Here is a 13,015-nt window from a genome sequence, read left to right as displayed (position 1 = left end):
AAAGGCACATATCTGAAAAAGACAAAAAAAAAAAAACAAAAAGCAAGAATGGAATTTCAGAATCAAGAACAGAGATGGTTTATCAAGAGCATAAAAAATACAAGCAATACAGGGCCAAGATTAGTGACAAAGATACAGGGAAGTAGTGAAACAATGCGTGTGTTCAAGATATGGACAAGGGCAAAATCATGGGAAGGACACATTTAGGTGTATGAATCGCAAATTAAAAGTTTCAACAGATGTAGTAAAGGCAACAAATAATGAAGGATATCAATGGAATTGAAAACGAAAAGAACAGTAGCTTACCAAAAGAAGTAGGGCTGAAATAAGGTTCGTCGAGGTCAGACGATGGTTGCAGCAGTAACAGAGTAGCGAAAGCTTCACCAGAAAGACGAATGAAGGCAATTACAGAGCTTGGAGCTTGAGCAATGGCAGATTCGAAAGAAAGAGTTTAGAGAGAGAAAAAGCAAGAGAAATCAGATGCAAAAGTGGAAAAATGAAGAAAGGGGAAAAGGTTTTGTCAAAAATGAAAACGGCGGCAAAAAATAATCAATACGCCTAGAAGAATGCATACGTCAGATGGCGCACGTGAGAAAGAGACGGCTTGCAAGCACGTCATGAACATGGTCCAATAAGGTAAAGACGCGTGAATGAAACGGTTGAGTAAATGATGCATAACAGCTCATACACGTGAAAGAGTTCACTGGAATTCTTGTCCTCTGAAGAGAACATGTCGGCCTGAAATGAATGATCTCGGCTGAGGAGTTCTTAAGCCGATATACAGGAGGAAATATCGATATAGGTTCCATCACCTCAGAATGCCGAGGTAATAGAACCTAGGGGGAAGTTGTGGGGATATATTTTCTGAGGACCAACATGTGGCAAGGTGACGCCGACGTGTCAGCTGAGGTGCCACGTGTCTTGGTCGTGACGCCGAGATGATCTCGGCAAGGCCGAGGTTATCTCCGAAGATATCAGAATCTGAGATAAACGGATAAGGGACAAGAGTCCTAGAATGAAAAGGAGACTTAGTCAAGATGAGGATAAAGCTCTTAGGGAGTTTATCTTTATCTCTTGAAGAATCCAAAGTAAGTATTGAGTTGGAATCCATAGAAGTCAGGCTTCTAGTGGGACAAGGAATGAGTTAACTTTAAAAGAGAGGCACCCCCGTGGGTCTAAGGTATGCAATTTAGGCTTTGAGCAGTGAGTTTAGCACTTGATTATCTTTGAGAGATATACTGACTTGATCGTCGGAGTGCCCTCGGGTGGAAGAGCCACCGCCGGAACCTTTTCTTTCTGTTACAGGTTAACTGAAGCTATCTATTTTGCCGGTGCTCTCTAGCTGATTACTAAACGGGCAGTGTGGTCAGAAAATTTCCCACACAGTACATGTCATCCATAAATTGATGGGCAAATAGAGGTAGTTGTTGATACAGTTTGTTCTAGTGAATGGATCGGACTGGTCCAAGCTCCTCAAGCCCACGTCCATATGATCAAGCCCACCAGATAACCTACAAACAAGTTCAACGGGGAACTGGGTAGTCCCCCAGTGAACCCTCCGACGAGCAAGTTAGGGAGAGAAGTAGAGTGTAGAGAGACAGATTAGAGATAGAAAAGCTTAACTTTCTTCTTGTCTTCAACGTTTGCTTATATCCTTTGGTAATCATTTCGCTGTCCATTCCGACCTGAGCTCCTCGCCGAAAGTCTATGCTGTAGCTTACCTTGTTCAGGGTAAGGGGGTCCTGTTCCAACGAAGAGGTGTTGTCGTAATAAATGCTGTGATGGGCTGCATTAATGGTGATGTGCAGTGGCAATAACTTTGCAGATCTTTGTCTGCTGATGTGGCTCGTCCTTCACCTGCCATGTGTCTGAATGTCATTGGTTCTTTATGCCATGTTGGATTCTAGCTGTCCTGGACCTCACCAGCTGGGTTATGTTTTGGGCTCTGAGTGATGGGCTTGGGTTGTTCATAGTGATTCATGGCCTTTATGGGCTTATACACGTCAGTAGTAAACAAAACCTTGGGAAATATTTTACGCAATTTGTGCCATGACAATCCAAAATAGTGGGACTTTGATGTATCTCATACTGAATTTGCCTATAACAATGTCCCTATAACAGATCGGGTAGCAAATTCCCATTTGCGATTGTCACTACAAGAAAAAGCACCTTTGGCGACTAAATTTTTAGTCGTCAAAAGTCGACTTTTAACTTTTCCCGACTAAATATTTTAGTCCCCGGTTTTGTCGCGAATACATAGTCGCCGGAGGTATTGGCGACTAAAAAAGTTTTAGTCGGCAAAAAGCAGGTCTTTAGCGACCAAAGCTTTTGTCGCCAATAGTCAATTACATTTTTGAAAATTATACATTTAGCGACTAATCTTTTAGTCGCCAATAGTGAATTATTTTTTTTATTATTTATACATTTGCCGACTATTTTTTTCGTCGCCAATAGTCAAGCTTTTGGCGACCACACATTTTAGTCGCCAAAAGCATATTTCAGAAGAAAAAAAAAAAAATTACCCTCTACTAAATGTTTTTAGTCACCAAAAACCTTGACTTTTGGCTACTAAAACTTTTTTAGTCGCTAAAACCCATATAATCGGCGACTAAACTGATTTTTAGTCGCCAATAACTATACATTTGGCTACTAAACTGTTTTAGTTGCCCTAATTCCATTTTACTCACTGAAAGTGCTACTTTCAGCGACGAAATTTTTTTTTTTTAGTCGCCATTTGTGCTTTTTGTTGTAGTGCGTCTATATTCGATCGCCTTTGCACACCTTGGATTTAGTTCTATTGCCCAAACTTCCTGCTACGAGTATATCATTGTAGATCATGTGCCCAAACTTCCTCCGTTTGAGAAGTGGGTTGGCTTTTTGGCTTTTTGACTTTTTTGGCTATTTGAGCCTGGGCTCAAAAACTTAGTTTGGGAAGAGCTTTTTAGCTTTTTGGCTTTTTTGACTTTTTTTGTGAGAGAATAGTGTAATGATTATGAGTTGGATGTGATGTTTTGTCTGTTGTGGTTCAAATAGCTTATTCTGTCTTTTGTGGCTCCGAGAGTCAAAAGAGCCCAAATGAACTCTTCCCAAACAACACCTTAAAATTCATTCAAAGGTTAGACAAAAACATGAAAAGGCTATTGACAACTATAAAATGATTGTTGATCAACATCGTCGGAAACAGACTTTTGAGATAGGAGTCATGGTGATGGTACATTTGAGAAAGGAAAGGTTTCCAGTGGGTACATACAACAAGATGAAACAAAAGAAAATTGGCTCTTTCCGCATCCTGCAGAAATTAATGATAATGCTTACTTGGTGGACCTTCTTATAGACTTGGCTATTTCAAAAACTTTCAGCGTTCATGATCTATTCAAGTTTCATGCATCTCCATCTTCTGTCATTCTTGTGAACCTGGAGGACAGTTTATTTTTTATTTATGGAGTTAGATGCAGAAAAAAATTCTATAATTTTTATATTTCTTAATTTTATTATTTTGAAGTTAGATTTTGATTAGGATTTTAAATAGTTTAGAATTTTTGATTTCTAATCTTTTAGGTTTTTTTAATTTGTGTTGCTTTAAGTTTCCTAATTTATTTTAGAATCACTTTTCTTACAAGTATTAAGTTTAGTTTATTATAAATAAGCCTACAAGTATATGTAATTCATTCAGTCATTCGATCAATAATATTTTTAGAATAATATTTTTAGAGACTTTTTTTTTTCTTTTTCTTGTGAATGGGTGTTCTTGTGAATTTAAGAAGTCTCATCTACTACAACGATATCTAGTCTCCATTTCATCTACTATAATGAAATTTAATTCCTTCCTACACTATTGCTGCGTCAAATTTGGACCAACTAGAGCGTCTCCAACCCATATCAAATATTTCATCAAATTTAAATTTGATGAAATGCGCCTATATTTTTTGTCCTCTAACGTTGGCATCAAAACCATATCAAATGAGAAAAAAATCAAAAAATTTATCAAATTGAGAAAGGCTTCATTGATCATCAAATTACTGTAGATAGCAGTTGGGGATTGTATACCGAACAACCGGCCGGTTGTCCATTTCAGGATTTCGTCAATTTACACAAGTCGGACAACCACCCGGACGTCCACCGGTTAACCGGTTGTTTGATGTAAATTGAAAAATCAACATTGGAACGCAATGTCACTACAAGAAAAAGCACCTTTGGCGACTAAATTTTTAGTCGCCAAAAGTCCGTTTTTAGTCGCCAAAAGTCGACTTTTTACTTTCCCCGACTAATTTTTTTAGTCGCTGGTTTTGTCGCGTATAGATGGTCGGCAGAGGTGTTGGCGACAAAAACTTTTTTGGTCGCCAAAAAGCAGCTCTTTCGCGACCAATATTTTAGTTACCAATAGTGATTTACACTTTTCAAAATCATACATTTAGCGACTAATCCTTTAGTCGCTAATACTCACTGAATCGCTGACTAATCCATTTAGTCGCCAAAATAAAGACTTTTGGCGACTAATAATTTTAGTCGCCAAAGGTGCTTCCATGAAAAAAAAAATTACCAACTTTTTTGCTTTTTCTGAGATTCGAACCACAGACCTTCTACTTTGTACACCTTTACAAACACACTCCCTCCACTATGCCACCATAACATCACATAAACATATATGCAATATATATTATTTATATAGTATATTGATCCGTATTAATTTAAAACTATATATATAAATATAATTATTTTTATTCAATATTAATTTATGTAAAAAATAAATTAATTATTAAAAAAAAAGGGAGCCACTTTTGGCGACTAAAGTTTTTTTTGGTTGCCAAAAACCTTAGTTTTGGCTACTACCAATAATTTAGTCACTAAAAAAATTAATTTCCGTCTAAAAATAACCACTTTTGCCGACTGAACTCAATTTTAGTCGCCAATTGTCCACTTTTAGCTACTAAAAATTTTTTAGTAGCCAAAAACCTTTACATTTGGCTACAACATTTTTTTTGTCGGTGCGATCAAACCAATTTTTAGTCGCCAAAGCCTATACTTTTGGCTACTAATCTTTTTTAGTCGCCAAAAACTTTCACCTTTGGCTACTAAAATTGTTTTAGTCGCTAAAACCCATGTAATCAGCGACTAATCTGATTTTTAGTCGCCAATAAGTACACATTTGGCTACTAAACTGTTTTAGTCGCCGACTTTTGGCTACTAATTCAATTTTAGTCGCCAATTGTCCTACTTTCAGCAACGAAATTTATATTTTTGGTTGCCAAAACTGCTTTTTGTTGTAGTTTGTATCAAATGAATTTTTTACTCAAATTTGATAAAAAAATTTGAGTAAGCGTTAGAGATATTCTTATATACAAATTCTAAAATCCAATGAAATTTTTTTGTAACAAATGAAAGTACATAGACTAAATTTACACAAGGGACATTATATAGACCAATGTAGTTTATTTTTTGTGTCATTGTTCCATTTTCCCAAATAGATGTGACTATTCTTTAAAAAAGAAAATATTAACAGAAAAATTATTGCAAACGAAATTACAGGATCAAATTTACATAAGTGGTATACTCTATTATAATTTGCCCAATACAATTTTAAGGAGAAGAAGTAATTGCATGCAAAATAAAATGCAAAAGTGACTAGTGAAGTGAAAAAGTTAAAAATGTAAAGAAAATTCATGAAAATGTTGCACACAAAGAATCTGAGCGTCAAGCATTAGTGTGGTTGGTTATCTCTGATTCAGTGGAGCAGGAGGAGGGCTTAGGCAGGGTTCCACAGTCATAACGAATAACATCCTTGATCTTCTTGGAGAGAAATCTATAGTGTATCATATCTCTAATGAACTGCATCCACCATCCAGACCCATATTGTTGCAGTACCCAGCCTGAGAGATATGAAGCAGTGATCAACTCGGCTGCACGCCATCTCCGCTCCTTCACGTAGCCGTCTATGGCCTTGTTGGCGTCTTCAGGGACAAACTTGCCATTTCCAATGCAGGATTCGCCAATGTTTCGGCCTAAGGCAACTGCATCCTCTAAGGCAGAACAACCACCTTGGCCTAGATCAGGTGTCATAGGGTGCATGGCATCTCCAGCAACTGTGATAGTCCCTTTGCTTACATTTCCAAATAGTATCTCCCATGGATATCTCAACAGAAGTGGGGCACAAGTAAGTGTTGAAGGATCACAGTGACCAACAACATCCAAGTATACTGGAGGGAAGTTCTTGGCATGCTTGTCCAACACCTCTCTTTGTATCAAATCTACTTCTTCTCCTGCCATGTTTTTCTTAGAATATTAATTGTAAATTTATTTTCAAAGGATATTATTTGTTAAGCTTTTGTAATTGTAAATTATTTTTTATTTTTTATTTTTAATTGTAAGCTTCGGTTTTGGTTTGTGGAGGTTGGGAATTGTGATAAGAAAAAAACAGTTGGGTTTTTAACAAAAAATATGTGACAAAAAAATGATTTTGTCAAATTTTAAACCAAATTTAATATAAAGTTTATCATTTTTTGACAGTATTTTTGACTCACCATTAAATAAGATTTTTTACAAGGTTTAGTTATTTTAACATGTCTTTTAACTTAATTATTGAAGTTGGACCATTTGTCTTTCTGATTAATGTGAGTATGACACGTATGAGATCTTAAGTTCAATTTTTATGAAAGAGAAAAGTTTGATACCTTTTAGTATTAATGTTGTCATATTTTTTTATATTTCTAATTATTCTCTTATCAATTGAAAAAATAAATATATAAATTCTTGACCATTGAAAGAGGACAAAGCTAACCTTTGTTAGTGGATTTGGAAATGAAGAACCAGTAAAGTTCTTTATCATTGAGAGGAAGAAAAGCACCCCTTTTGCCCACATCTATAAACTGCTGCATGTCATGCTTAAACCCATGGCCTTGCGGGTACACTGCTAACCCACGCACTGCTGACCGACCCGAATCCACTGCCGCCCCAAGTCCTAACCAACGAGCCACCACCGAGTTCACCCCGTCACAACCTATCAACACCTATAAACCCCAACAAACAAACAAACAAATAATCAATTAAAACGATTAAAAGCATAAATTATAATTGTATTTAGGAAGTTGGTTATTGTAGTATGCTATTTTAATTGTGTTTGGGAAGGGAATTGAATTTTTTTGTAATTTGATGTAATATTTGTGAAAAAAAATATGAAACGATTATGAATTTAATATAATATTTTATTTTATTAACTATTTTAGCCTATTTTATCCTTTAGTGCTATTTTAACCCAAAAAAATCTTGCCCAAATGGAGCCAATAATTTCTCTTAAGATTGAACCTGAGGTTATGCCACATGGCAAAATTGTATTGGCCGAGGTATCAGACTATATCCTAGTTGAGATATTAGGTCAGAGGATGAATCCTGTTGGAAGTGTGACTCCTAAACGTTGGTATAACCAGCTCTTTGAGGAGGTTTATGACTCCTAGGTTAAGTGTAATTAGGGCAGGTTTATTCTATAGGTTAATTTATTTTATCCTTAATCGTTTGAGTTTGAAATACTTTAGTCTCTATGATTCAAATGTAATTAGAAAGTCATTATGCGATTTTAGACTAAAGTGCTACTATTAATATTTTCATCCAAATTAACGGAAGGCATGTCACACACTTCATTTTTTAGGATAGGTTTGATATTCTAAAAAAATAAAGTGAAATTAACACAATAAAAATATAATTTTACCCTAATTTTCTTCAAAGCTAAAAATAAATTAATATGTTAATAAAAATAAAATAAAATAAAATATAATTAATGATTAATTTAAAATATAAAATATAATTAAGGATTAATTTAAAATATAATTAAATAAAAAATAAAATAATGAACAGCCCTAGTGAAGATTAATTAAGATGAAGGACAAAAAAAAAAAAAAAAGTGAAAAAAAGTAAAGGGGAAGAGAGAAAGGTAATGTGTTCATCATGCTAATGGGAGACTGTTTAATTATATAACGATATTAGAGATACTTACACATTTACTAACAATTTTACTAACACACTCGCAAGTTTTGATAAGATTAACCATCACTTGGTATGGGATTCATATCAACTTGTGAGTGTGTTAATAAGATTGTTTGTATCCCTAACATTTTTCTTAATTATATGTCATATTAACGAGGTTAAGTGTAATTATGTCAATTGTGTACGGAGAGGTCCATATAATTTACACTTGTTTTTTGTTACCTTGGTTTTGATTTCAGTTCCATCTTGCAAGCGAACCACAACAATGGAAGGGTCTTCTTGGTTTTGGGCTTCAATGGAAGTTAGCTTTGAATTGAAACGAATTGTATCAGTTGATAGTTCCTCTGCAAGGGCTTCTAGTAAGGCTTTTCGATGTACAGCTCTAGTTCCAGCTTCTCCCCTATATCATGCCCAAATCAAATACCATTAATTATTTTAGGAGCTTATATATAATTTGTGTTGAATCAAATTGGGTGAGAAAGTACAAGAGAAAGAAATAATTATTTTTTTAATAATAGCTTTTTTTATTTTATTTTATATGTATATACACTGGGAAAGGGATTGAAGGAAATGGATTAAAAGAAAGAGCTTTGGGAACTTGAACCCGAGTGTCAAACTGTTAATTTTTAAGAGTTCGATATTTTTTCACTCCAGTACACAAGTAATCCATGAATTAACTGATTATATTGCTAGACAAAGCATAGATAATGGACAAGGTAGCTGAGATGGTATGTGATCGGTTTGTGGTTGTTTGGATCATGAAATTTGAGTGGAGACTTGAAAAGAAAAATAAAAATGGAAAGAAAGAGAAAATGTGAGTTAAATGTGAATGTAATATAAATAATTTCTTTTTTCAAATTTTTATTTAAATTTAAAATCTAAATACAGTGTCAAGGAACACAATTATCATTGGGTGATAGTTCGTGAGCTAACCTGTCAGCTCCAACCATAGGGACTTCTTGAAAAGCTCCATTGGCAACATTGGTTATGCATGCTCTACACCACTCAAAAAAATAAACAAATAAAACAACAACGTGGACAATAATAGAATATTTGAGAAGAAACACCATGTAAATCTCTCTCTCTCTCTCTCTCTAATGCCAAGCTTTTCATTGTACTTATGAGGAAAAATGACACTACCATAGAATACTTGTACTAAATGTAGGGGCACTGGGCAGTGCTTAGAATTCATGCAAGCAAAACAAAATCCAAACATGGAAATTATCATTACCAAGGAAAGAAAAGGAAGAAGATTTTTCGGGTAAGTAGAAAAGGAAGAAGTTATTTGTAAAGAAAAATGAAGGATACGAAAGTAATAGTTACTTGTTGAAGGGATTATAGATGGAACTGAGCTTTTGAGCAATACCAAGAGCATCAAGTGCAAGCCAAGCATTTGGGAAAAGGGTTAAGGCTGCACCGGTGGTTCTCAGCCCTTCCGATCTCTCTAAAACTAATGCTTCAATTCCCACTCTCTTCAATGCCACCGCCGTTGCCAACCCTGCTATTCCTGCTCCTACTATCACCACATTCGCCACCACCTCCATTTCTCTCTCTTGCCGGCCTGGAGGTATCTCTTAAGATAGGTGTTAGAAGTTTTACAAACAAACACACACACATACATATATATAATTTCAATTAGGGTAGTACATATTTAACTTATATCTCAACATCATTATACCAACGAAACAAAACAAAATTGTCTATGTCAATCAGTGATTGTGATTGTTTAAGAGAAATAAAAATTTCACTTTTAAAACTTAAAATTGCAATACTTCATCAAAATTCAAAATTCTTTATATATTGTTATGCCATTTTAATTAACTTTCTTGATTTTTTAATTTAAAATAAAATTTATGATTTATTGATGTGACACATTCACAATCATTAACTATAAAATGGAGATTGCTATTTCTTGAAATAAATAGGATATGGATTCTTTATTACTTGATAATTTTTCAAAATAATTTTTTTTTTTTTTTTTTTAACTCCACGAATTAGCAATCGAACTCTCCTCCTCAAACTCCTAAACAAACATGGACTTAACCTTATCTAACTTTATTTATTAGTCTAAACTTGAGAAGACAATAAATAAGCAATTACAAACAACTGATAATGGGAGAAAAAATATATACCCCACAAATATTAAGGCTGTGTTTGGTGTGAGTTTTTAATCAATTTTTCACTCTTACATTTGAATGCTATGCTTAGTTTTAGTTTTCAAAAATCAATTCCAATGCCACATTTGAATACACATTCCAATGCATGTTTTTTTGAATTTGCAAATTGGGTCGTTCGCCCGGATGTCCAGCTGGTTGACCGAAACAGTTTTTTTTTTTTTTTTTTTTTTGCAATTACAACCAATTATTTGAAAGCAAAAAATTTATATTTGTTTTTGTTATTTGTTAAATATACAAAAAAAAAAATTAGATTGTTTTCAAACAAAACAATTAAAAAAAAATTCGAACCAAATATACAATCAAAAGTAATTTTAAAACACTAGTTGAATATTTTTTTAATATTTTAAATAAAAAAACGTTTTCAGAATTTTTTAAATTTTTAAAAAAAATTATTTTTTTCAATAATTATTTTTTTGAATTAAATTTCAAAAAGAGTTTGGTTATAAGTTTTGAATATAATTTTCAATAAAGTTTTGAGTTTTGTGTTTGGTTATGAGTTATATATAAGTTTTTCAATTAAGTTTTGAAAACCCTTTTTCAAAACTCATAACCAAACAATTTGTCTTGTTTCAAAATTCTTTTGAAAAGTCTTTTCAAAACTCATAACTAAACAAATTTTTTCTTTTCAAATCATAATTCAAAAACTCACAAATTCAAAATACAATTCTACACTCAAATCATAATTCTAAAACTCAACTAAACGCTACCTAAATTTCTTTTCATAGAAGTTAAACCATCAATCTGACACCATAAAGTAGTATTATTACACACAAGAAAAATGTCTAACACCCCCAGTGGGGGTCACTGGGGGTCGCCCCTGATAGGCTGAAAATTTTTTTTTTTTTTTTTTTTTGAAGTCCACCCAATGGCAGTGTGCCACCTGCCACTGGGGGTCACTGGGGGTGCCCCCAGCTGGGGGTCTGTAGCATAGCCCAGGCCCTAATTATCCAACTTAATCCTAGGATTAGACATGTAAGGATTTGGCATTTGATATATTGACAAGTTAATTAAATAAATTGGCATCCAAATTTTAAATAAAACAAAAAGATAAAAAAAAAAAGAAAAGAAAAGGGCATATTTGCAACGTAAAGTGCAAGATGGCTGGTCTTTGTTCTGTTCTCCAAATGAAAACTGGGAATTTGTCAGTATTGAAGGATTATATTATATATAATAAGTAGTCATCAATTTCACAACGATTTTGATCCTCATTGGTTTATTATATATAATCTCTGGTCGTAAATATCAATGTTAGAAAAATGGTTTATACAAAAGTTTTTAGTGAACTTTCAGCCACAATCAAAATGGGTGTCCAATTAAGAATTCCAAAGCACTCAATGAAATTCACTAAAAGATCTAAGAATACAAAACAAAGTGAAGAGGACTTACAAATTTTACCCAGACTTACTTAACACGATGACTTGTAAAGGATTCTTGATCTTCAGGACACTAAAAAGCTTTAATTTCGATCTATGTTCACAAGCGGCTCCGATTATCCAATCGGCCTTGAGTGTAAATTGAACAATGTAATGATGTAAAGTTTGGGGGTTTTTGAAACTCAAACGGTCGCGTGGGCCCTGACCCCGGAATAATCGGTTGCCAGTCAGGAATTAACTCCCACCATGTGAGGGACCCACCACCGGGGTACCAGGGGAGCTCAACTATACGTCACAGACCGCCGAAGGTTCGAACCGGAATACAAAAAGGGGTCTCAAAAAGAACACTTCCACACTCCCCTAGGATTCGACCCTGGGTCCAGCCTGTGGAGACGAGTTGCTTTCTCCACTGGGCCACCACCCCCGGTGGTAATCAGTGTGTTTGATTTGAATTTTTTGTGTTAGTTTTTAAAAATTAATTTTTTTAATTTTCGTATTTTTTTGTTTTTAGTGAATATTTTTAAATTTTTAAATATTTTTTTTTTATTTTTTTAGATGCACCTTATTTAGATGTATCTAAAAATTAAAAAAATGTGAAAAAATATTTTTAAAATTAATAAATACATAAACTTACAAAAAATGTATTGAATTCTCATATTTTTTTTTTATATTTTTGGTATTTAGTGAATTTTTAAAAAGTTTCTTTCACAAATTTTTTATTTTTTAGGTATATTTATGTTAGGTATGTCTAAAAAATAAAAAATAAAAAATGCTTAAGTTATTAAAAAATTCAGTAAAAATAAAAAAATACAAAAAATAAAAAAAATAGAATTTTCTGAAAAGAGTTTTTAGAAAATTCTAACCAAGTTTTTTTTTTTTTTTTTTTTTTTACTGAAATGAAGCTCAATAGTTGAGATACTGAAAAACAAGTTAAAAAAGTCTTTTAATAGAAAAAATAGTATAAAAAAAGAAACAAAATTAGATTTAGCAAAAATTGCAGCTGCGATCGATCGCACTTGAAAGAGTGACTGATCGCTCAACGATTGTTAGTAAAAATATTTAAAAAATTATATTTTATTGATAAATAATACAAAGAAAATGAGATATAAATAGATCAGGTTGATACACCGATATCTCATTTTTTTAAAAGAGATCAAGTCCACACTGCGGTAGAAAGAACTTAAATACCAATGCAAAAGTTACAAAACTATGACTTGTCCCCTCCAGGATATAACAGTCCAACTACTTGTCGTATGGTTCAGGCCAACTCTACATAAAATGGTGAACCCAAAGCTCCACAAAAAAAAAAAAACACCCTTCTTTGGCTAGTAATTTCTCAAGTATAAAAAATAGTTGGTGTAGAAAAGAGTAGATGAAAGGAACTATTTACAGGTTACTAGGACCTTACAATATACACAAACAAATAATAATGACCATTAAATTAGAGAAAAAAAAAGAGTCTCCAAATATTAGCTCACCACCAAGTTCATG

At 33.5% G+C, this 13,015-nt stretch overlaps 1 protein-coding gene across 1 annotated transcript; it reads right to left on the bottom strand.

The window, feature by feature from the left end:
* Positions 1-5,533: 5,533 nt before the first annotated feature.
* Positions 5,534-10,933, bottom strand: LOC114273877 (monooxygenase 2-like). Its single transcript, XM_082866809.1, has 5 exons — positions 9,298-10,933; positions 8,908-8,970; positions 8,197-8,374; positions 6,776-7,004; positions 5,534-6,257 (listed from the first exon to the last, which is right to left on the bottom strand). Exons 1-5 carry the CDS (start codon positions 9,516-9,518, stop codon positions 5,692-5,694), a joined length of 1,257 nt encoding a protein of 418 aa, XP_082722935.1. The 5' UTR covers positions 9,519-10,933; the 3' UTR covers positions 5,534-5,691.
* Positions 10,934-13,015: the final 2,082 nt, after the last annotated feature.

This window comes from Camellia sinensis, chromosome 4 (assembly GCF_055761805.1).
Source record: "Camellia sinensis isolate YWXY chromosome 4, ASM5576180v1, whole genome shotgun sequence".
Taxonomy (NCBI): domain Eukaryota; kingdom Viridiplantae; phylum Streptophyta; class Magnoliopsida; order Ericales; family Theaceae; genus Camellia; species Camellia sinensis.
Note: the sequence above shows the minus strand (reverse complement) of the source record. Positions and strands in the feature narration are given on the sequence as shown.

Coding starts and splice junctions, on each gene's coding strand:
- LOC114273877 (XM_082866809.1), bottom strand. CDS start 9,518: ATGGAGGTGGTGGCGAATGTGGTGATAGTAGGAGCAGGAATAGCAGGG. Junction 8,375..8,907: donor CCTATGGTTGGAGCTGACAG/GTTAGCTCACGA, acceptor GGCATGATATAG/GGGAGAAGCTGGAACTAGAG. Junction 6,258..6,775: donor TTCCAAATCCACTAACAAAG/GTTAGCTTTGTC, acceptor AAAACATGGCAG/GAGAAGAAGTAGATTTGATA.